This window comes from Typopeltis vanoorti, chromosome 15 (assembly GCF_054136105.1).
Source record: "Typopeltis vanoorti isolate ZY-2024b chromosome 15, IOZ_Tvanoo_1.0, whole genome shotgun sequence".
Taxonomy (NCBI): Eukaryota; Metazoa; Arthropoda; class Arachnida; order Uropygi; family Thelyphonidae; genus Typopeltis; species Typopeltis vanoorti.
In genome coordinates this window covers 73,488,041-73,514,956 of record NC_143563.1, presented here as the reverse complement: position 1 = coordinate 73,514,956, position 26,916 = coordinate 73,488,041, and the positions used below count along the sequence as shown (strand labels likewise).

The window sequence follows — 26,916 nt, the reverse complement described above, 5'->3', positions numbered from 1 at the left end:
ACCTGTTGGATTTCTGCTCAGGACATGGACTGGTTATTACTAACACCATGTTCCAACATAAAAATGTGCACAAATTCACATGGAGAGAAGAGGCAAGGAATAAGAAAAGTCTCATTGACTATGTTATTGTTCATAGTGATGTTTTCTCCCTGGTGCAGGACACCAGAGTGTACAGAGGATTTGAAATTGGAAGTGATCACTATTTAGTCTTGAGCAGGATAAAATTGAATTTCATATTGGAAAGAATAACATGTAAGAAAGTTTTAAAGCGAATAAAAGTTGAGCAGCTCTCAGATGTGAACTGTAGACTAAAATACACAAAGATTATTGAAGAAAAAATGAAAGAGTTTGAGAACAGGAATGAAACTCTAGAGATTCAGTGGCAAACTCTGAAGAAAACATTGATTGATTCTGTCAGAGAGGCATGTGGTGAGGTTGTCTGCAAGGATAAAAAAATCAGGACTCCCTAGTGGACACAGAGGACAGTTAAAGAGGCAGTGAAAGAAAAGAAGAAAGCATATCAAAAGTTCCTGTCAAATAAGTCAGCTTGTGCTCTTAGAGAATACAGAGACAAATGCAAGAATGCTAAACACTGTAAAACTAGCTAAACAAAAGTCATGGGAGGACTTTGGCAAGAATATAGAAAATAAATATCAAGAAGGTGGTAAGATATTCTGGAGGTTGTTGAAGAAACTTAGGGATGGAGGAAAGAGTGCTGTAAAAGGAGTTAGAGATGATAAAGGTGACATGAAAACGGGAGAAAAAGATATCCTTGAAGTATGGAGTAATTACTTTGAAAAACTGCTAAATGAAACAAGCAGTGATGACAGCACAGTGGTAAAAAACACTGACCAGGCATGCAGTCAGGAATACATATCCATACTTGAAGTAGAAAAAGCCATCAAAGGCTTGAAATGTGGAAAGGCAGCAGCAGTAGATGATATTCGACCAGAAATGCTGAAGTATGGTGGTATAAGAGTCTTGCAGTGGCTGCACTACATAGTTCAGAAAGCCTGGACAGAGGGATGAATTCCCGATGATTGGAGTAGAGCTCTCATAGTACCCATATATAAAAAGGGAAATAAAACTGAATGTGAGAATTACAGAGGTATTTCCCTACTGAGTGTTCCTGGCAAGATCTATGCAAGTATACTTGAGAAACGGTTGAGAAGAATTGTGGAAGAAAAGCTTGGTGAAGAACAAGCTGGATTCAGGCCAAATAGAGGCTGTCAGGTTCAGATCTTCACTTTACGACAAATAGTCAATATAGCATGGGAATATAACAGAGAATTTGGAAAAGGCATATGACAAGGTGCCGAGAGAGAAGCTATTCAATAACCTACAGTTATATGGTGTCAATGGGGCATTATATCGAGCAATACTTAAGTTTTTATTTGAGTTGTAAGTCAGCAGTTAGAATTGAAGAATTGAAGAACAGGAAGATGGTTTAATGTTAAATCTGGTGTGAGACAAGGATGTACATTATCCCCTCTGTTATTCATTATCTATATGGATCACATTATGAAGGAAAGTGGTAATAAACATGATATCAAAATTGGAGATGTTAATGTCAGCTCTTTGCTTTATGCGGATGATGTTATACTTCTAAATAAATCTGCTACAAGTTTGCAAGATTCTCTGACTAAATTGAATAGCTGTTGTAATAGATATGGTATGAAGGTCAGCAATAAAAAGACAAAGACGATGAAAATAGGCAGAATCATTGAAAATGTCAACTGTGTTGTGAATGGAGAACCTGTGGAACAAGTGAAACATTTCAGCTACTTAAGCACGATTTTTACTGAAGATGGTACATTAAATATAGAAATAGACAACAGAATCAGCAAAGATGGTATGGTTGGAAGTCAATTGAATAAATTCATATGGAATAAGAGAGAAATTAGTCAGAACACTAAATTAGCTGTATACAAGACAGTGTTTAAACCAGTTTTAACTTATGGATCTGAGAGCTGGGTCAGAAGTAAAACACTTGACTAAAGACTAGAGACCGCAGATATGAGAGTCCTGAGAAAGATTATAGGCGTGAACAGATGGTATCAATGGCAATATCAAATAAAAAAATAGGATATTAGGAAAGAACTTGACACTGTCAGCATCCAGGAATGTGCTAGCAGAGCTAATCTCAGGTGGTATGGTCACTTAAACAGAATGGGCGAAGAAAGATTAGCAAAACAAGTGTCCTCTGCCAGGGTAGCAGGAAAACGACCCAAAGGAAGACCAAGATATAGGTGGATTGATATGGTACAAAGTGCCTTAGACGATAGAAATATAAGATCTGATAATGTTGGAGTCTTGACAATTAATAGACTGATTTGGAGGAAAATTGTAGATAGGAAGTTAGTAATGATGTAATTTTTTTCATGTAGTACTATCATATCCTGTACGCCCCTTGAGGGTAAATGTCAGAAATTTGATGATGATGATAATACAGTTAAGGAATTTTGGGAGGTGAAAGTCGCATAAATCAAATTAATATTTTTCTTTTAAATCATATTGAAGATATCCATGACACTTTGGAGAAAAAACTATAAATAAAAAAGTTACTTTTATGTCATTAATCCATATTTACTATTCTTGAGCATTATGTTAACTTATGCCTCAATAAAAATGCAGAAACCTGTATAATCACTTACCAAACATACTTGATCTGCACTTCACTAATAACACAGTCCAACACAATTTTTGCTGACTTTTATATGAGACTTGTTTTTTACTAATTTGGGTGCACTGATTTCAAATATCAAACCCATTTTTCTCTATCACGTCGGGTTTTTCCTCTATGGCATTTTCTTTTTGCTAATTTGTAAGTTTTTGATAGTTTTAAGGAGAGGACTATTTAGAGGATCAAAAAAATCGATTTTTTAATATTATTTTCTGAAAGTATGTACTTTTAAAAATCTGTTCCTAACTTTTTATCAAGAAATTCAAGAAATTCCCGAAGATATAGCCTATTATTCAAAGCGGTGCGCAGATCAGAATCGGAGCGCTCACCGCTCTCGCTTGTTAGTAAACGAATAAATGCGTATGGAACCTGCAATGGCATGTACTGGCGCTTTGAATGTGAGAGAGGCCGATAATTAGACATAACTAGTTAACAATATTCATTAAAAATTACAAGAATATTTATAAAAAAATAACAATTTTACTTACACATGAGTTTCAGGGAATAAATTTTTGTTTGTAGCAATTTCTGCTGTGTGTTCTGTTTTGGCAATCCCTTTGAATACTCCAACAGTAGTCGGCCATCATGTGAGAATCCCATCTTCCTTAGTACCGATCTTCCATAGTTTTTAAGTCTTGATGAAATCTTATGCCTTGTTCATCGCTTACAGCACCTAAATTCTCAGAAAATCTATCAAGATGACTGTATAGGAAATAGGAAATGAAGCTTTATGCTCATGTTGCAACCTAGGCGCTGGAAATTTTCAAGCATTGTTTCCACTATATCTTTGTAATTGCACGCTTTTTTGTTTCCAAGAAAATTATTCACAACCATCGTAAATTAAGTCCAGGCCTCTTTCTCAATTTTGTTCATAGAGTTGATGAAATTTGGGTCTCTCATTAAAGTTCTAATTTGTGGTCCATCAAATACACCGGCTTTAATTTTTTCATAACTAAGTCGTGGAAATTTTTCATATATGTATCGGAAACAGTCACCTTGTAAATCTAAAGCTTTAACATACTGCTTCATAAGACCTAGTTTGATGTGTAGAGGTGGAAAAATGATTTTTTCTCTGTTGATTAAAGGTTGATTTATAACATTCTGTTCTCCAACATTTAAGGATATTCTAAGAGGCCAATGTTTCTGACTCCAGTGTTGGTTTCTAGCTCGACTATCCCAGAAACATAGAAAACACGGAAACTTTGTATATCCTCTTTGAAAGCCAAGTAAAAAGTTCATCATTTTAAGATCCACACAGATGATCCAGTTATGGTCTGTATATTTTAATAACTTCAGAACCTTTTTAATGTCCTCATATGTTTCCTTTAAGTGGACTGAATAGCCAATAGGAATTGAGCCATATACATTCCCATTGTGTAGTAAGACACACTTGAGACTTCTGCTTGATGTGTCAATAAACAAACGCCACTCATTTGGATGATATTGTACAACACTCATTTCAGTTAGTAAACCTGACAGATTGTTACAGTAAACAAACCCACACTCGTGTTTAAAATATTGTACAAGATTACTTTCCCTGCTACGATAAAAAGTTATCTTCGGATCTTGCTCCAGTAAGTTTTTTTCATTTAATCTTGAAGCTAACAATTCCGATGATTCCTTTGATAGGCCCAAATCTCTTACTAAGTCATTCAATTCCGCTTGAGTAAAACGTTGCAGTCCAGAACTAGAAATTAAATTTTCACTGTCTAAATCAACATCCGGGTCTTACTCCTCAAGAACATCTGGCATATCCCGATCATGCTCGTTCTCAAGTAAAGGAAGTCCTTTATATTTATAAATTGGCACGGCTATTTCATTGGAATGAGCAACTGGCCAAATTGCTGAGTCGAGATTTGGATACATAATTTTTTTCTTATTCTTCTTATTATAACCAGAAGTCTGAACTAAACAAAAATAGCAATCATCTACGTGATTTTTCGGTTCATGCCAAATCATTGGAATGCCAAAAGCTAATTTTTGGTGTTTTCCCTTGCTCCACTGTCGTAAATTTTCTACACATGACTTACACACTTTATTTGGAGCCCATGAATTGTCCTGATCTGCAAATTTTACGTCAAAGTATGCAAAGTACACTTTCTTAACGAAATCAGTGATATTTGTCCTTTGACTGGGAACAGTAAAGCTGCCACAAATGTAGCAGAAGGAATCTACACTATTGACACATTTTCGAGTAGTAGACATGATGTATTTTCTTCACTACCGACTAACATGCAATTAACAAGACAAAAAAAACCAGAGACTTTATTGAAACGTTATAAGCACTCATCATACTTTCACGATCGATTAACGATTGACTGATTTCGATCGTTCTTTGTCCGCTATGACGCATATAGCATTCATTTGTTTTAGGCAGTTGTCATCACCTACTTTTCATCACCTAAATGTATTAGGTCGGTTATTGGCCTCTCGCACATTCAAAGCGCCAGTATGTGCCGTTGCAGGTTCTTACGCATTTATTCGTTTACTAACAAGCGAGAGCGGTGAGCGCTCTGATTCTGATCTGTGCACTGCTTTGAATAATAGGTTATATCTTTGGGAATTTTTTGAATTTCTTGATAAAAAGTTAGGAGCAGATTTTTAAAAGTACATACTTTCAGAAAATAATATTAAAAAATCGATTTTTTGGATCCTCTAAATAGTACTGCCTCCTTAAAACTATCAAAAACTTACAAATTATCAAAAAGAAAATGCCATAGAGGAAAAACCTGATGTGATAGAGAAAAATGGGTTCGATATTTGAAATCAGCACACCCAAATTAGTAAAAAACAAGTGTCAGATCATAATCAGAGAAAAAAAATTTTTTTTTCTTGGCCAGTGTAATCCCAGTATATTTTTACTCTCCCATGGAACACCTTCACAGCAATTTTTGACTGCATACCAGTTGCACTATATTGTTCCCTTTCTAGTCAGATCATATTGGTATTTTTAAAATGACAACAGAGATAATATACTAATTAAAATAATTTAATTAATACTTCCAATATTTTGCCAAAATGAAATTAGAATCACCAGGAAAAAATGCACAGATAGATATGTATGAAGGCACTACATAGGTGAGAACTGAAGCAGAGAGACTAAAAAAAAGCCTAAAGTTTTAAATTGTGTAACATAGTGAACTTAACATCTGAGGATGAGAATATATCCCATATTTGAGACAGCATCCAAATTTCTCAAGGTTTGAATAGTTTTTTAAAGCAGAGAGAGATTCTGGGAATAGTCACTCATATTTGTATTTGTTATATGTTGAAGTTTACTTCAACATATAACAAATACAACTGGCATTTTCCCAGCATATCTTGTAGGATATATATATCCAAAATGCATCTGTGAGTTATGTTATCATTACATAACACCTCAAGGGAGTCCAAAGATACATTGAGGGAGGGCACCTACTCTACAACTCTCTGTCTCCACCAACTACAACGAACCCAACTACCATCATCATCTACACCAACGGCATCTACCGCCCATCACCACCACTATTATTTTCACAGACAATCACAAACATCCATACCCACAGCGGGATTTGAACCCATAATCTTTTGGCTGGAGAGCAGATACACTGATCAGTAAAAAATACTTTTAGCAGAGCGTGGTTTCAATCCACGGACCTCTGGGTTATGGGCCCAGCACCCTTCCACTGCGTCACTCTGCTCTGTTATGAGTTACGAACAGTCTATGGAGGTTCTGTTATTGGCTGTCTTGCCTCTTTTAAGATCAAACAACCTGTCTTGCCTGTTTGACGTTAGAAGAAGGTGTAAAATTTGATGTAATAGAAGTTCTTAATTTTTTGGCATCGACTTTTACAGAGATCGTAAATATTGTAAATATAATAATACTACACATTGCCATACTGATTGTAAACCCACACAGGTATCTGACAAAAAGGAGTAATACTGAATTTGTTCATAAAAATATTGAGTTAGTATAAATATTCAAAATTGTGAACTTTATGTAAATCTAGGAGTCATATTGTAAAAATAGTCTAGTGTTGAAGTAGTTCTACCTCAGGTAAAAAGGATTACAGTGAATTATGTCTGGGACTTGAAAGCGAACAACAGCACTGAAGGTCATTCGAACAAGAAAGAGTGATCGCAGGATGTTTGGGGGGTCTCCGATCCTGAAACACGGAACTCAAAAAAAAAAAAAAAAAAAAAAAAAAAAAAAAAAAAAAAAAAAAAAAAAAAACGTATACAGGAGGCCTGGAGAACAGGGTTCTCGCTCTCTCTTTCTCGTAGTCCTCTAGCTGCAGTCCATAGGCATGATTGGACTCGTTGGTATGCAACCCCGTGGAGAAACGGGGAGCCCTGGAGAAGCACTGAAAGTTTCCACAATGTGTAGCAAGTAAGGGAACTTGCCTCGTGCACCGAAAGCAGGATGCCTTCGTTCGACCTAGTCCCTTCGGCAAAGATGTGCCGCTGTTCCCGCAAGTGAATTACGGAAGGGTGGCTACCGAGCACTGAACGAGAAAATCCAGTACATAGACTGGATCGGAGGAATCGGCAAAAACAACCAAGGATCTCATGTGCTAATAGGACTATATGTGTTAATAAGGACCTGTGAGTAGATTTTTTGTATTAATAGTTAAGTGCAGAAGGATGATTGTGAGTCCACTGGACATAGTGTTACTAGCCTAATAGTATTGTTGCGGATGGCAAGGTTTGAAATCGAAATGTTAGCATAACATAAGTTAGGAATAGTGACAGCCAGATTTGTAGGATATGAGAATCTACTCTCACTGTAAATGGCAAGTTTAATAATGTTAGACAGTAATTGAAATTCAAGACAAGATTAAGAGAGAAGTTGTTTGAAAAGGGTATAATAGTGTAGAATTTCCTTAAGTTACAATAAAACGTGTTTTGTTTGCTTAATAGAAACTATCGCCTGATCTCTGTACAATGCACTGCCTCGCAAAAACTACAAACCTGTATGCTAAGAATTTGGGGAATTGCCACAACTGTTAATTAAGCCCACAATTAGATTCGGCTATATCCTAAAGGTGCTATGACATATCTCCGATGCTTTACGTGAAGAACTCGGCACAGTCATAAATAAAATAAATTTTCCTGATTTCTTTTAGCGCAGGAGATAGTTATCTGTGCTTGTGAATTGGCCTAGTTCATAGGCATATTCACCAGCAGTGTCACCGTTTTGTAGGAACTTTAAAGCTTAAAGTGCTAAGAAAAAGGGGATAGAAGAATTATTTTAGGAAGGAACATCAACTTAACTGAGTTCACGTGATAACAATTAATCATTGTATAGGTAGGGCACAATCTAGGAAGTTAAAAGGGCCACACGAAAAGGGCAAAGGCGATAAGAAACAAAAAGAGACCACACACACACACACTCAAATAACAAATATACAAGTTATAACACAGGATTGTACATATTGATAGACACCAGACAGATCTAGGGACTGTGGCTAATCCTTAGGAAAGCAAACAAGATATCAAAGTTTCTTGTACAGTCTTAAGGTCATCGTTATATTGTATTTTTTTAGGATTTTTGTCAACTTTTGAGACAAGCCCTGGATATATGGGATGGTGATGGTTTTACTGTAGTCTGTGCTTTGGAGTGGAAGAGAAGGGGATTTGGAGTGTTAATAGTTTTATGATTTGGTGAGGACTGTAGGCAGTGGCTAAGAAGGTATTGCGTAAGTAATTAAGTTCAGTGATGAGGGCATTGTTATTGGAACAAATCAATTTTTGCATACGATACCAAGGCTTCTGCAATGCCATACTGTTGGGAGGGATGCTGTGACTGTGTAGGGGGAGGGCTTCTGTAAATGGATAATTGTAAGTTACTAGTTGTTTAATAGAGATATGCACACTAAAGTACTATATTTTTTGAATAACAGCTTCACCCATGTAAGAGAAAACTAAATATAATTTATTACTCCTATATATTTCACTATATACTTAGTTTTCTCTTACATGTGTGAAGCCATTATTCAAAAAATATAGGAGAATACTGAGAATCCACCAGTTTAATGTGTAATCAAAGTATCTAGAAGGATGAATAGTTATTACTGTTCTAAATGAAATGAATGTTACTTGTTTAAATGTGGTAAGAAGATAAAGAGAATGTCCAAACTGTGCAACCAAATGTTGAATACACCATCTTCACAGCATAACCAGTAGGTGTGTGTGGTATAGAGTTTAAATACTTTTCTTTGAAGGTCTACATAAAGCAGCTGTGGAGGGAAGGGGGGGGGTTAAGCAGAGAGCTTATGGCTATCCCCTCAATTTGTTTGTAGAGTTTTCCTTGTCAAAGAAAACAGCCAGAATTCATGGTAAACTGAAACAAGGCTGAGTTATCAAAAGAAAATTCAGACTGTATTAGTTTCAAAATACCTTTAAGTGGAACACTAGTAAACAAAGAAGAAATATCAAAACTAATCATTATATCAGTGTAGTGGAGAGTTAGATTTTCCATAATCGACTTAAAAGTTGACAAAGAATACTGGAAGGGAGGGCAGACCATCTCAATATAATGGCAGAAATTCTTTACACACAAAATCAGGACTTGCTGTCCATGCCTTGAATACAAGTCATGAGATATGATAGAAAGAAAGAAGGCTACCTTACTTCACCATAGCAAATATGAGAGACTATTCCTGAAACCTACCTCTGCTTTAAAATGATATACACACTCAAAAAATTTGGATGTATAAAACTGCTTCCAATATCAAAAATGCTTATCCTCTGACCTGTGAAATGGCCACACCTAATCAATTTTACTGGGTGACACAATTTGGGACTTTATGGCTACCATTGTTTCTTTATCTCATCTAGTGGTCTGGAACAGTGCACAGATATGAATTTTCCTATGCCTTCCTTCATGCAATTTGACTTTGGTGAAATAATGGAGGTATTAATTAAATTATTTTAATCAGTATATCATCTATGTTCCCTTGTTTACATATGAGCATCAGACAGGTTATATTATGTATTCTCCTTTTTCCTATCCAAATTCTTGCTAATCTGTACAACTTTCTACATCTCATTTCATATTCTTATCCTCTATCCAGACCTTCATATTACAAGACAGGGAAATAAAAATAAGGTAGAGCAACAACTGATATTAAACAAAATTTGCTTTTTCTGTCTGTGCTCTAATCATAACAGATGTAAAGAGATTATAAACAAATCTGATTCTTTTTTTCTTTTCTTTTAAGGCCAAAAGCAAAAAATTTGTTTCATGCTTCTTAGTCTCCTCCTTTTGTTCCTCCTTGAATGTTTCTTTTGCATCAGGACAGATATCGTGCAATACTGTCTAGATATAAAACTGACCTCAGGATATGACATGCTATGGAAACTGTGGCCCAGAGGAAAAATAACATCCACCACCTCCATCCTGCTGATGTTATTTTTCCTCAGGGCCACAGTTTCCATAGCATACATGGAGGAGGACTTGAATAAAGAACTTGGATGTGGTTACAGCCCAAGACAGGAAGATATGGAGGAGACTCACTAAAAACAGCAACCCTACTTAAGTGGGATAAGCTGTACAAAAAGAATCTAGAAAACCTACTAGAGAGACCAAACATGGAATTATATCATGCCACTTCAGGTCTCCAATAAGTAGAGGCAAAAGGATTCAAACCCGCAGCCCACTGGTTGGACAGTGAGTATGGTATCCATTCAGCCAATGAGGATGGAAAAGATATGTTTGCATAAATCCTACCTCAGTAAGAAAATTCTATAATTTCACATTCATATGAGAATTATAGTCCCACCAATGTCCCACTTACTGGATATCTGAAGTTTCTAGAACAGGATTTCAAAGTTATATATATATCAAATTAATAAACAAAAATCCTTAGTTCATTCACTCTTCTTTCAATTACAATTTAAATGATTTCCATGACTACCTGATTAAATATAATCTACTCCAACTATTTTTCCACAGTTCTGACATATTTTTCTATCCCTAATACTTAAAGACTTGGGTATTGGCAATTCTTCATCATAGTGCTTTATATTATAAATAACACCTAAACAACAAATGTATTAAGTTGCAATATTTAGCTAGACTTCAAAGTACCATCTTTGGAAGAACATAGACACATACTTATTACAGAAAGGAGCATTCCTTTCTGTAACATGTTATGTTTCTGTAACAAAACACATACTTGTTATAGGTCCATAACAAGTATGTATTAAGTGTACACACAACAAATGTAGTAGTGCACTTGTAACAGGTATGTACTACTGTGCACAGATTTGGTCACCTGCATTTCATGGGGATTGGAAGGTGGTGGAGAGGATTCAGAGATGAGTGACCAAGCTGGTGACAGCTCTGTGGAATGTTCTCTATGAGGATAGATTGGGGGTGTGTGGGTTGCAGAGTTTAGCTGACAGGCAGGGGTGAGGGGATATGGTAGAAACTTAAGTTACTAAAGGGATTCTATAAGATTGACACAAGAAATTTTTCAATACATGAGGAGTTGGGGAAAACAATTGGAAGTTGTCTAAGAGGGTGGTTAGTAAGCATGTGTGTGTGTGTGTGTGTGGACACACACGCTTACTAACCAAGAGTGGAATGGATTGCCAGAGGTGGCTGCAAGCACCCTGACTATGAATAGGTTTAAGGAGATGTATGATACGTATTGTGTTAATGGATAGAGTGGGTCTCCCGCAATGAGTCTTGATTGCATGGAGTGCCCATATAAATAATAATAATTATAATTATACTTACACGTTAGTATTCACAACAAAGTCTCCTTGTCGGTAACCAACAGCAAAATTTGTCTTTGCAACTCTTGCTCTACCAGCATCATATGACATATACAGTCCACCTAGCCAACCCTGGTAACTGAGTAAAACAGAAAATACATACAGTAAAGCAGAATTGAAAATTAGACTGTATTAGAAGAAGTGAGCTAATTTTATCTTAAAATGGAAATAATATAGTCACCTCTCACTATAGCAAACTCTGCTTTATCAAACTACTAAAATGCAAATACAACAACTACTAAAAAATAAAAAAAAAACATGCTAACTGAATAAGTAAACAAAAAATACATACAATAAAGCAGATTGCCTATGTAATTGCCAATTAGAATGTATTAGAAGTGAGCTAATTTTATCTTAAAATGGAAATAATATACAGTCAACCCACACTATAATAAACACTGCTTTATCAAACTACTAAAAAACAAAGATCCACAGGCACAATGTCATGCTAAAAAATTCACATAGTAAATTATCTATTATAATAAACTATTCTTGTGGGTCCCCTGAGTTTGCTATAGTGAAATCAACTGTAATGACATCAATTAAAAACAAACATGATAATAATAATCACTACCAATAAATCTATATTTCAGTAACTAGAAAACCAAATATAACATGCATTAACCTTAAATGTGTACTAATTCTGTCAAGCATGCCAAGGTAAGATGTGACTATTTATATAAAATGGTTATAATCAATTAAATTTAACTCATTAATTAATTTAGATTGTGTGTGCATGTATGCACACAGATATATACATATAAGAGACAATATCCTTGATCTTAAACACCAACATTTTCAACATGGTTTTAGACATATCTAGATAGTCTCTCCATCAACTTCACCATGGAAAAAGGATGGGAAAATTAGCCTTCTTGGATATCCTCTTTTCCTGTACCTCATCTGAAATATTTACATCTGTTTACTGTAAACCTACCTTCACAGGCCACTACATACATCTCAAAAAACAGGCATTTTGAAATCTTTGCTCAACAGAGCACATGTTATCTGCTCCAATTCTGAGCATCTCCAACAAGAACTATCCAATGCATGACACTACAGAATGGCTTCACCTCAAGGAGGTTTAAATGCATCCTGGACACTTTCAAGCCCATCCCCAAGAACCCTGAACCCATGTGGAAAGTTCCTAACTTGAGATCACTCTGACACATGTCTCCCATTGAATTTTACAGGTCATGTCTTTAAAACTTGCCACTTCATTTTATTAGCTAAATCATATTTTTAAAATGTGTACATACAGTCAACTCTCCTATAGCAGACTTGTAGGAGCCACAGAAACAGTCTGTTATAGGAACAGTTTGCTATAGTGAATTTCTTTTAGAATAGCATTATGCCTATGGGAATATGGTTGGGACTTTTCAGTAGTTTGTTTTAGTGGTATTTACTTCATTAGATATGAACTTCATTATATAGTAAACAGAATACTGTTTAAAACCTATTAAAATCAAAGTGAAGACATATGCTTTTAAGAGTTTTGTTTATGAATTTATTTCAGCAAAATTAGTACTCCTGAGACTGAATACAAAATATTCCATGTGTAGTATATATCATATGTCACTTTTGCTACTGCATAATAAAACTTAAACAAAGCATGTAAACACAAGAAAAAAGACTTCAAAAAATTAACTTACTGGAGAACTGCTGCACTATTAATAAGTGGTGCACCCTGATCTAAATCAAAATCTGTATTCAAATGCAAAGTATCATTTTTAAAGCAAGCTTTCAAGGTGACATCTTTTTTCCTGAAAATAAAATAAGATTTCTTAAATGCATCATTACTAACCAGCTCAACGAATTTCATGGCCAAGTAACTTGGTACTGTGTTGATATAGTACATAATCCTAGTTAATGCTACTAATTAGGATTAAGTTAATCCTATCTGCATAGTCCACTATGTTTTTTGATTGGGATTGCTCTCACCAGTTTATCTGCTTTCTTGGATGAAAAGCTCCAAGTTTCAGAAAGAAAGATCCTTGTCAATCTCACATGAGATGAGCTACTTCTTTAATGCTATTATGATATCACAAGAATTTGCTACTGTAGTATTTATCACGAGTTACTGAAGTTAATTTAAGACACTGCATAAATTTAAATACAACAAGTTACTATACTCGCTATATCTAGCCTATCATGACACACCAATATATAAAGTATATTTCAGCAATGCAAAAAACAGGTACTAATTCAAAATAAATGATTGCACGTGTCCTCTACTCGACACAGATACCGACTGTGGTGTAATAAATGTTATGGATGTTTATTTCACATTATTGAGTCACAATCAATGAAAATTTTCTTCATAAGATCATCTCACTATAAAATATTGAAAATATACAGCACATAATATTGTGGATGAGCCAAGGGTTAGCATCATGAACTACTCTGGATTAACTAAACAGTTTTTTTTTTTTTTTTTTTATATATATTGCCCCTGGTTTTCCAATAAACAAAGTGGTGGAGTCATAATGGGCAATGAAAATGCATTTAGCTGGGTAACCTTTTAAGTTTATTTGAGTTTATTACAATGAACTGATTTGTCAATGTAAATGTGTTTACATGCCTACATTATAAAAAGGATAATAATGATATAAATACAGGTATCCCTCGATTAACGTGGTTAATTAATCCCTCGATGTTATCACATATATCAAAATCTCGTTAATCAAATATAATAATCAATGGTAAAAATTACAATTCGTCCGTGATTGATTACTGTATTAATAATTTGTTTTATATGGTACTCTTTTAGGAAAGATAAAAAATGAATGCAGAGTAAATGTTTAATAAATACTTGTACCTACATTATTTACTGCAATTTTTTTATCAAAAGAAGTTATCAAGAGTCATTTGAACAGTTTTAGTTTTTATCTTATCAGCATAAATTCTACGATAACAAACAAAATGACTCTCCAGACCTCGGCAAACAAGCAATAAAACATAAAGAAAAACACTGCAAATATAATACATGATGGTACAAATTAAGTGGATACTGAATCCAACATTATTTCATAGCCGAATATAGAAACTACAAGAGTTTCATGCCAAATACATAGAAACTAAAAGTTTCGGCAGATGCAAGCATAAGCAACCTTATGGACAACTTGTAGTAAAGGTGGAGTAAGCTCCAGATCACTTTCCTTAGTATTTTCCATAATGTAAAGCACATCTTCTAGAGGATATATACAATAAATAAGCCTTTGGCTCTCTATTTCAGTAATACATGGTTTATTTATTTATTATAAAAAAAAACAACTAAACCATACTATACTGACATCGAAGGTGGCGTTATTTCTCAGATACAATTTACTGTCAATATCACAAATCTTTATATAACATGTGTTAAACCAAACTGACAGCAAAAAAACAGTGCAGAATATCACTCGTGTAAGAATATTTATATTCAACATTTTGCATGTATCTGTCAGATCAGCTGTGAGTTCCGCAGGGTTAAAGGCGCGCTAATCAAAACTCTTGCCGCGTATATCAAGGGATTGGCGCAATTAATTTTGCCGCATTAATCAAATCCCGCATTAAGCAAGGGATATCTGTATATAAATTTTAGTTATAAATAAATCCATTTCTGGCATATTGAACTCACAGCTTCATCAGAAGTATTAAATTGCAGGAACTTAATTCAAACACAGTAGTGAGATAGGATGTTGGCACAGGTGCCAAAGGAATGTGCAAGAGAATCAGTAATGTTCCTGAATGGTTGTTCAATTTGAGTCTCAGCATGAGTAGAATTTATAATGAGTGGAAGGAGGTTAATACAAATCCATTAGACAAGAGTGGAGCTGGAACACATGCAATCAATTACAGACCAGTCAGAATCATTATTTCTAGAGTAATCATTAAGGTACTGTAGAGGCTGGTTAATACCAACATTCAGAAATTAGTAGCAATCTGAACTTCTATAGAAGATAGCATGGATTTGTTAAAGGTAGGTCTTACTTAAGCAATGTGCACATGTTCTCATACTTATATACCAAGATACTGCTGCACTTTGCAATGGCATTTGATAGGAGTCCACAAGGGAGGTAGGTTATTACACAAACTCAAGGAGATGGACATGAAGAACAGGTTTATGGGTAGGGTGGGACAGTGGCTGACTGACAGATATCAGACAGAGGAATGGAGGTGCTGTGTCTAAGAGGAGTGACCAGTGGTGTACCACAGGGTTTTGTACTTGGGAGGTGGCCAAAATACAAAAGTTGTTTAACTAGTATATTAATGATAAATGAGGATGGTCTAGAGAGTAATATCCAATTATTTGCTGATCATGCAAAAGTTAGGGAGAGTGATTAGGGACAAAGGACATAGATGATACATAATCCTTGAAGAATGATTTGAAGAGACTAGATTTATGGACAAATGATAATGAATATCAGTTCAGTGCTGCTAAATGTTTTGGCCTGAGGACACTGCAATTAGAGATCTGAGGTTGATGATGAACAGAGTTGAAATTTAAGAGATGTATTGCTAAGGTTGTTAAGTCATCACACTAGGGTGGGTTAAACCTCACCATGTATGAAGTGAGTGGTTAGGAAACAGATTCATATCTTAATTATTGTAAAAGAAGGTTACTCTTTTACTAAACAGCAGATGCTAAAGTCTGACCATTCAGAATTCAAAAATGACACAATAACTATAACAATAATTTAATAATAGCAATTAATGCAACATATACCAAAGATTAATATACAACTGCTAAGTTCCTGCCACATAAGAAACATTTACTTATACAACTAAAGAAATAGAGTCCTTCTATCTAATACACACACACACAAATACAACAGATTTAAATATACTTAAATTAGTAGTTTAGTTTCATCATTAACTTTAGACAATTGCTTACATCTACAGTAGCTACAGAATTTCTAAGGGGCATCTAAAATACTTGTTGATTAACAGATCACACAATATAAAATTTGTCAGTCATCTTAAATACAAACCCTCAAACTCCAGTTCAGTCCCCCCACTTCCAGTGGGAGGGGGGATAATTCCTTAATACATGCATAGGAGTACAAGACATTTACAATCTATTAACATATACCAGAGTTGAGTGAGATAGATAATTCTTTGTCAGCTTTAAAACATGATTTCTGGATTTCTCCTAACATGAGAGCTTATTTCCTGGCCTTCTGTTTTAGGAATTAGGAAAACAGCATACTCTTCTCAAATGCAGAATATCAAGCTGTTACAACAAAAAATTGCTTTACATTTTAACTTCTTTAGAGGCACGTAGTTTCTCTACTAACAAATAGTTGTCCATTCTTCTCTATCTACTTTGCTTTATTTCACTCCTTATTTCCTTCTACTTGCTGTGATGAGTGTCAGAGCAGATTTTTAGAGAATAAAAACCTGAAGGTTGGATTTTGGCATAAGCTTTGGACAGTGGTCTCTTTTAAACAGATGCTTCCTTGTGCAAAATTTCCTGAACACGAAGACCTTAAGAGAGAAATTGTAGGTGAGACTTTTTTTTCCTCCAAGAATTGCAACTTTACTGGTGAAGATCCCAGCATAAGCTTCTTATATTAGGAGCTGTTCTCAATACAGACACCAGTATGAACCTTGTTACCGAGTTGGGAATTTCTGGGCAGAAAAACCTTTCTTCTTGTAACTTCCTGGACAGATGTTTTGAATTAATTGCTCCAACACACACACTCTGACTTAGTTTCACCTTTCTCGGCAACACTTTGGATTTCAGCCACCAGCTGAGTTACCAGTTGTCAATCACTTTCTGTATAGATGCTGAGGTACTTTACCTCTAGCTTCTAGTTAGTCAGTTACTAAATTACCATATGACTTCTAGCCGGTCTCCTCTCTTCTCTTGCTTCCATCATGTCTTTTCCCTTGATGCCTTCTGCAAACTCTCTCCTTGAAAAACTCTCTTCTGAATTCAGTAGAAGGAATGAAGAATCCCCCCTTCCTCTGAGGACTCCTTGTCAGAAATGGTCTGTCTCTCTCTCTCTACCCTTAATCTTTTTATTCCTTCTCTTCATTCTTGCTTCTTTCTTTTCTTTTTTTTTTTTTTTTTTTGTGGAATTGCAGCTTCTTTGTATACCTCTCATGAATCAGGAAATCTATTTTGTACAAAATGGCAATTTTTCCATCACAGGTGACACTATGATGGATTAGTCAGTTTTCAGTCATATGGAAGTACCTTCAAATATGAAATTCAATTCTAACATACATACAGGAGATATTGCAGCTCATGGAAAGTGGAGAACCTGAGGTTATCTCTTGAAGCTGAGTAAGGGCATGATTAGGAAACATATGAATATCAGGCTCTTTTAGTGTTATGTGATGAGTGTAGAACAGGCTATTGTTGAGCATTGTAAAAGCATCTCTGATGGATGCATTTAATGAGATGACAGGTATGACTAGCATGAGCCTTTCCCTCAATAAGTTGTTGGACTCACTAAAAGATCCTGCATGATAATAATAACATAAATAGTTAAAACACTGGGCACTTTTCTTTAACTTCAAATGCTTTTTTTTTTAAAATATATTTCCCTTATTTAAATGTACAGGTAACCCTAGTATAACGCGGTACTTATACAATGCGGTTTCGATATAATGCAGTCTACAAATTGTGGTATCCCTTGTTCAATGTGGTTTCGATATAACACGGTCTACAATTTCTAGTAACCCTTTATTTTTTATTTTTTTCATATTTTTCACCACGGGACTTAAAAATCAAATTTTATCTTCATTAAATTTGTGTCTGCCCGTATCGCACAAGTAGTTATAAGTATCGAATTTAGTTTTATTGTATCACTGAATAAGGTACTGTACAGTGGCTTTTGCAGTCTGTGTCGTTCTCAACAAATAGTGCAATTAGAGACAGCTGGAATAAAAACGGCGCTAACTAATGAATCACATGTCCCCCCTCACACTATGCTGTATAGACTCAAGCAAACCATATGTTGCACTGAAACATAGTATTTAACTAAAAACTATTGTCCAATTTTTCAATTATGAAATAAGTGTTTTTTTATTGCATTTGAAATTCTCGATGTCATTATGACAGATCACAAAGGCTAACTTAAAATAAAAGACTGCCAAGAATTGAAACATGCCATATAATGAATGGGCGAGTTCGCCTGCCACCTCAAACGCAAACAAGAAGCCATAAAACTCAACCAATGGTTGAAACGTTTGTGTGAGTTGAGTCAGTCAGTAATGAGAAGTTCCATCGGAATGATAAATTACACCCTGTTGTGAATGTGTTAAAACTAATAGTGAATGTTGTTATGACAGTTTCAGATGTTATGGAATTCGATTGAAGAGAATTAGCATTTCAATTTAACACTTGTTGGTTGCTTTTGTCTTTGGGTCACGCGATCTTTTGTTAATACTGCACCAGTCATATGCACGTCTTTATAACTGCTGTCTTGTGTAAAACAAAATTCAGCTTGTACGTATTGTAACGATTAATAAAAAAACTTGAATAATTTATAAGCGCATAAAAGGATATCATCTATAAATTGTTGATGTGTCAGCAAAATTCTCAGATGTGCCACCTCTGGCATGAGTGCCATAGGTTTGCCATCTAGGGTTACTGTATAAAGTGTTTGTTAAAAATTGTCTTTGTTTTCTGCCAGGAAAGCACATTTAAAATCATAAATGTGTTATTCTCAAGCAGAGCAGTTTATTTTCTGGTGAGTTACATACATATGTAATGCTTTTTTTTTTAATGTAAAAGTTTATTTTTATTGTAATGGCCACTAAAACTGCAACGAAAGGGGAAAACCAACATTGAAGAGGAAATTCATTTCTCTCGAAGAAAAAATTAAAATCTTGGATCGGCTGAAAATTGGAGAAAAACCAGGAGTTGCTTCAAGGACTCTGAATTTAAATGAATCAACAATTCGAACAATCAAACAAAATGAACATAAAATCCAAGAAAGTGTTATTGTTGGGTCAACGGTAAATGCAAAGCGCGTTACTCATGTTCGCGATATTCTAATAGAAAAAATGGAGAAATCTCTAATGATTTGGATAGAAGATTGTACTCAAAAGAAAATTCCTTTGGATAGACACCTTATTAAGCAAAAAGCTCTCGAAGTTTATAAACATTTAAAAGAACTTGATCAAGATTCTTCAGAAGAAATCTCTCAGCATGGATTTTCTGCCAGTAAAGGTTGGTTTGAAAACTTTAAAAAGCGGTTTTCTTTGTATAATCTTAAAACCCAGGGAGAATCAGCATCAGATGTTGAAGCTGCCCAGAAATACCCAGCAGAACTTTTAAAAATCATTAAAGAAGGTGGTTACAGTGCAGACCAGGTGTTCAATGCGGATGAATCTGGGTTATATTGGAAAAAAATCCCAAAACGCACCTATATTTCGAAATATGAAAGATCAGCTCTTGGATTCAAAGTTTCCAAAGATAGAATTACTCTACTGTTTTGTAGTAACTCATCAGGTGATTACATGACAAAACCAATGTTTATTAACCGATCTGCAAATCCTCGTGCGATGAAAGGGCTAAACCTGTTTATTGGCAGGCCAACAAAAAAAAAAAAAGCATAGGCTACAGCTAGCATGTTTGAAAATTGGTTTTTCAAGTGTTTTGTACCCGTAGAAAGTTACACAAAGAAAAAGAATATGGACTTCAAAATTCTACTAATTTTAAATAATGCTCCAGGCCACCCAACAAATTTAAGCCAACCGAATATTAAAATAACTTTTTTGCCACCTAATACTATTTCACTTATTCAACTACTCGATCAAGGAATAATATCAACATTTAAATCATATTATATTCGTCAAACATTTCAATTAATTTTGGAAAAAATGGAATCTACTCCAAACATGACACTGCCTCAAGCATGGAAAGAGTTTTCAATATTGAATTGTGTAAAAATTATTTCTCTGTCCATTAAGGAATTACAACCCTCTACGCTGAATGTTTGCTGGAAAAAAATATGGCCTGAAGCCATATTGGAACAAAATTTCGTACCTCAAGTGGATGCCGAGCTACGTCGTATAATAAACGTCGTACACATTTTTAGTGGAGAGGGCTTTTGCAAAATGGATGAAAACGAAATTAGTGAATTAATTGATGCAGAAACAGATTTAAATGAGGAGGAACTGGTAAAATTAATAGATGGCGTCAAACCAAATGGCGGGAAAAGTTCTGCCAAAGATTCTGATTGTGATGAATCCGTTAAAGAATTCAGTTTAAAGAAATTAGCAGAAGGGCTGGACTTGACAAGAAAGTTAGGAAGTTATTTAATGGATAATGATCTCTAAATGGAGCGCTCAGGAAAATTCATGAGACAATTAGATATTTGTTTAGCATCATATTATGAACTTAATAAAAAACTGCAACATAGTGGAAAGCAAAGTCTTATTACTGACTTCTTGATGACTAAACCAGCCAAAGTATGCAACGAGAATTATACAAATGATGTCCAAGAGATTTCAAGTGGTGACGACCTCTGGCCACTTAAAGAACATCTATGAAATGTTATTTCTGAAGACAGTGATGACAATTAAAATATGCGCTTTATTTTATTGTGTCTAAAACATTTATGCATTATGTGCAATGAAATTTATATACAATTTGTAACTTTTATAATTTTATACTACGTATTTGTCATAGTTTATGTTTTCTTAACTTACATGAATTACGTGAATTAAATAAAAATATTGTTTTTGTTGGATATGTCATTGTTGTTTATATAATTTAAAAAAAAAAAAATGATTTCGGAACCTAACCCTACTTTTTCTATGTGATCTATGTCTCATATAACGCGATTTATATAATGCGGCATTTCTATGGAACCTAACATCCGCGTTATATGAGGGTTACCTGTATTTATTAAATAAAATGAAATATGAGCAGAAATAACCAAAATCAAAATTACAGCTAGGTTAGGATGGTTATAGGGCTCAAAGCAACTAAGGCTATGAGGTCAACACAGAGAACATGCCCACAGTTCTTCGGTTACTGAAAATTGAGGATGAAATCTTCAGATTCAGATGAAACTTTTGGCTAACTCACCTTCACGAAACCCTTATAAACACTGATCACATCCTGAATGGGATTTGAATTCAGTTCATAACTAACAGGCAAATGTTGCAATATCTTTGCAACTGCACTAAATTACAAAAATAAAAACTATGTTCATGAAAGTAATAGATTTAATTGATGAAGTATATCAAGTAATGTGATAATGCATTCATTTATTGAAGATAAGCTTAACTAAAAATTAACTTATATCATTATTTACTGGCCATCATGAGAGAGCAAGCTGTATCCCATTAATAAAATTCAATAATCTATTGATATAATAATTATTATATTAACTAATTCTGAAAAAAAAATCTATATATATATAAATAAAACGAAGCCAAGTAATGAGAATTGCAGGATATCCCAAGTAATGAGAGATAATCTGCAATTTAGATGAAGTTACTCATTTTCCAAAAGATGCTCCTAAATTGCAGGCAACTTCAAACTCTTTCAATGACCAGTTCATTTTTTAGATGTCATTCTTATTTTTATAAATGAAGTACGTTCACCAGGGATGCTTAAGGGTCAAAGCTGTATAACTGAGAGGAGACCTCCACATAGCCTTTAAAGGAATGCAGAGAACCGACCAGGGCTTCTGACGTAATGTCCAATCCTCACCTTCTCGTGGTGCATCTTGTTGGGTATCTACTTGGATACTGAACGAAAAGGATGGGCTGGCAATTTGGGATTTAGCCGACCAAATTGTATGCTTATTGGTTAAACCAAAATAAAAAATGATGGTACGACATGACAAAATTTCATGCCGGGTGGGGCGTCGCCCGGTTAAACAAGGCCGCCGTTGTTTTCTCCAGGGAACCAGGGCAAACAGTGAAAAGTTAGCTACTGGAACAAATCTGAAAACAAACCCCAACTCAACATCACCAGAATAAGTTTAGTTTAATCCTTTATCCAAGTGTGAGCAAACAAAGTTTGCGCCTGAAAGTATCTTCAGGACTGGGGTAAGGTAGTGCAACACCAGGCAACTCGTTGCAAAGGTGGAGAAAGCTCTCTTACTCCTATCTCAGTATCTCCCATAATGCAAAGCACATCTCCTTGCAGATATGTGTAATGCTATGCATTAAGGCAAGGGCCACTACCCATACCGGTTTCGACCTTTATTGAGGTCTCGTCAGTGGGAGCCAGGCCCAGTAGTGGAGATACAAAGGAAGAAGCACTGGGCCTGGCTCCCACTGACGAGACCTCAATAAAGGTCGAAACCGGTATGGGTAGTGGCCCTTGCCTTAATGCATAGCATTACACATATCCGCAAGGAGATGTGCTTTGCATTATGGGAGATACTGAGATAAGAGTGATGAGAGAGCTTTCTCCACCTTTGCAACGAGTTGGCTGGTGTTGCACTACCTTACCCCAGTCCTGAAGATACTTTCAGGTGCAAACTTTGTTTGCTCACACTTGGATAAAGGATTAAACTAAACTTATTATAGTCTAACCAAGTGAAAAATAAACTCTCAACATCTTTCTCTGAATCCGGAGTAATTTAATAATAAGGTGGCACACACTTTGGCAACTTCTATAGGTTAGGATGACCACTCATTGCTTCTACCTTTGTATCTGAACTACTGGGCCTGGCTCCCACTGACGAGACCTCAATAAAGGTTGAAACCGGTATGGGTAGTGGCCCTTGCCTTAATGCATAGCATTACACATATCTGCAAGGAGATGTGCTTTGCATTATGGGAGATATTGAGATAGGAGTGATGAGAGAGCTTTCTCCACCTTTGCAACGAGTTGGCTGGTGTTGCACTACCTTACCCCAGTCCTGAAGATACTTTCAGGTGCAAACTTTGTTTGCTCACACTTGGATAAAGGATTAAACTAAACTTATTATAGTCTAACCAAGTGAAAAATAAACTCTCAACATCTTTCTCTGAATCCGGAGTAATTTAATAATAAGGTGGCACACCCTTTGGCAACTCCTATAGGTTAGGATGACCACTCATTGCTTCTACCTTTGTATCTGAACTACTGGGCCTGGCTCCCACTGACGAGACCTCAATAAAGGTTGAAACCGGTATGGGTAGTGGCCCTTGCCTTAATGCATAGCATTACACATATCTGCAAGGAGATGTGCTTTGCATTATGGGAGATATTGAGATAGGAGTGATGAGAGAGCTTTCTCCACCTTTGCAACGAGTTGCCTGTTGTTGCACTACCTTACCCCAGTCCTGAAGATACTTTCAGGCACAAACTTTGTTTGCTCACACTTTGATAAAGGATTAAACTAAACTTATTATAGTCTAACCAAGCGAAAAATAAACTCTCATCAACATCATCAGAGTTAAAGATTGGTACTATCAACATAAGAAGCCTGAATGGCAAAAAAATGGAGCTAGCTGAGGAATTAGATAACTACCAGATCGACATAATAGGGGTGACTGAAACAAAAAAGACCAAAACTGGCTCTTTCTGAGCAATAAATACAAAATGTTATATTCAGGCAATGACAATCAAGGAAAAGAAGGAGTAGCCATAGTATTCAACACCAAATAGAAAGCTAATCTTCTTGAATGGCAGGCAATCTCAACTAGAGTGATGTGGGCAAATATCAGAATGGGGAACTGGACAATGAGACTTATTTGTGCCTATGGTCCCACAGAAGGTTCTACTAAGGTAGAAGTGGAGGAATTTTTTGAGGCTTTAGAAAAAGCAACTGACACAATGAAAAAGGAAAAGTTGGTCCTTGTTGGGGATCTAACCAGCAGAGTAGGAAATGATTGTCAGACATACAAAAATATTTACGGAAAATTTGGAGAAAAGAGCAAAGTTAATAATAATGGCAAATACCTGTTGGGTTTCTGCTCAGGACATGGACTGGTTATTATTAACACCATGTTCCAACATAAAAATGTGCACAAATTCACACGGAGAGAAGAGACAAGGAATAAGAAAAGTCTCATTGACTATGTTATTGTTCATAGTGATGTTTTCTCCCTGGTGCAGGACCAGAGTGTACAGAGGATTTGAAATTGGAAGTGATCACTATTTAGTCTTGAGCAGGATAAAATTGAATTTCATATTGAAAAGAATAACATGTAAGAAAGTTTTAAAGCGAATAAAAGTTGAGTAGCTCTCAGATGTGAACTGTAGACTAAAATACACAAAGATTATTGAAGAAAAAATGAAAGAGTTTGAGAACAGGATTCAAACCTTGGAGATTCAGTGGCAAACTCTGAAGAAAATATTGATTGATTCTGTCAGAGAGGCATGTGGTGAGGTTGTCTGCAAGGATAAAAAAAATCAGAACTCCCTGGCGGACACAGGAAGTTAAAGAGGCAGTGAAGGAAAAGAAGAAAGCATATCAAAAGTTCCTGTCAAATAAGTCAGCTTGTGCTCTTAGAGAATACAGAGACAAATGCAAGAATGCTAAACACTGTGTAAAACTAGCTAAACAAAAGTCATGGGAGGACTTTGGCAAGAATATAGAAAATAAATATCAAGAAGGTGGCAAAATATTCTGGAGGTTGTTGAAGAAGCTTAGGAATGGAGGAAAGAGTGCTGTAAAAGGAGTTAGAGATGATAAAGGTGACATGAAAATGGAAGAAAAAGATATCCTTGAAGTATGGAGTAATTACTTTAAAAAACTGCTAAATGAAACAAGCAGTGATGACAGCACAGTGTTAAAAAAACTGACCAGGCATGCAGTCAGGAATACATATCCATACTTGAAATAGAAAAAGCCATCAAAGGCTTGAAATGTGGAAAGGCAGCAGGAGTAGATGATATTCGACCAGAAATGCTGAAGTATGGTGGTATAAGAGTCTTACAGTGGCTGCACTGCATAGTTCAAAAAGCCTGGACAGAGGGATGAATTCCCGATGATTGGAGTAGAGTTCTCATAGTACCCATATATAAAACAGGAAATAAAACTGAATGTGAGAATTACAGAGGTATTTCACTACTGAGTGTTCCTGGCAAGATCTATGCAAGTATACTTGAGAAACGATTGAGAAGAATTGTGGAAGGAAAGCTTGGTGAAGAACAAGCCGGATTCAGACTAAATAGACGCTGTCAGGATAAGATCTTTACTTTACGACAAATAGTGGAGAAAGCATGGAAATATAACAAAGATCTGTATTTGAGTTTTGACGATTTGGAAAATGCATATGACAAGGTGCCAAGAGAGAAGCTATTCAATACCCTACAGTTATATGGTGTCAATGGGGCATTATATCAAGCAATACTTAGTCTTTATTTGAGTTGTAAGTCAGCAGCTAACTGCTGACTTACAACTCAATTGAAGAATTGAAGAACAGGAAGATGGTTTAATGTTAAATCTGGTGCGAGACAAGGATGTACATTATCCCCTCTGTTATTCATTATCTATATGGATCACATTATGAAGGAAAGTGGTATTAAACATGATATCAAAATTGGAGATGTTAATGTCAGCTCTTTGCTTATGCGGGTGATGTTATACTTCTAAATAAATCTGCTACAAGTCTGCGAGATTCTCTGACTAAATTGAATAGCTGTTGTAATAGATATGGTATGAAGGTCAGCAATAAAAAGACAAAGACAATGAAAATAGACAGAGTCATTGAAAATGTCAACTGTGTTGTGAATGGAGAACCTGTGGAACAAGTAAAACATTTCAGCTACTTTGGCACGATTTTTACTGAAGATGGTAAATTAAATATAGAAATAGACAACAGAATCAGCAAAGCTGGTATGGTGGGAAGTCAATTGAATAAATTCATATGAAATAAGAGAGAAATTAGTCGGAACACTAAATTAGCTGTATACAAGACAGTGTTCAAACCAGTTTTAACTTATGGATCTGAGAGCTGGGTCAGAAGTAAAACACTTGACCAAAGACTAGAGACCGCAGATATGAGAGTCCTGAGAAAGATTATATGCGTGAACAGATGGCAATGCTGAATTTGGTTTGTTGTTGTTCTTATAGATGTTGAGTTGGAGTTTGTTTCAGTAGCTGACTTTTCACTGTTTGACCTAGTTCCGCAATGAAAACAGCAAGGGGATTGTTGTTTAACTAGATGACATCCCAGCCAGCATGAAATCTCATGTTGTGCCATCACGTGTAGTTTCAATTAAGGAGAGTACAATTTGGTTGGCTAAGTCTCAAATTGCCAGCCCATTCTTGTTAATTCAGTACCTAGTGGATACTAATGGGACACACTACATGAAGGTGAGAATTGGACATTAGATAAGAAACCCCAGTAGGTCCTCAGCATTCCTTTTGATCTATTTATCTCTATCATATGTTTCTTTAATCACTCTTCTAATAGTTGAAATTTAGAAAATAAGTACAAAGTAATAATTCTTCCTTATGAAATAGGAAAAAAAAATATTAAGGATGGTATGAACTATTTTGTTTTTGGTCTGCTGTATTAAAGTGAGAGAATGATGAACATTATGATGGTAAATAGTATTATGTTCTTCATAT

At 35.4% G+C, this 26,916-nt stretch overlaps 1 protein-coding gene across 3 annotated transcripts in view; it reads right to left on the bottom strand.

Annotated features, from left to right (window-relative positions):
* Positions 1-26,916, bottom strand: part of LOC150098886 (non-selective voltage-gated ion channel VDAC2-like) — a 98,952-nt gene that overhangs the window by 43,076 nt on the left and 28,960 nt on the right. For all 3 annotated transcript variants that reach the window (XM_090405322.1, XM_090405320.1, XM_090405321.1), the window contains exons 5-6: positions 13,099-13,209; positions 11,409-11,525 (exon numbers count right to left, since the gene is read on the bottom strand). In XM_090405322.1, coding sequence (XP_090261448.1) covers positions 11,409-11,525; positions 13,099-13,209 — 228 coding nt within the window. The remainder of the gene's footprint in view (positions 1-11,408; positions 11,526-13,098; positions 13,210-26,916) is intronic.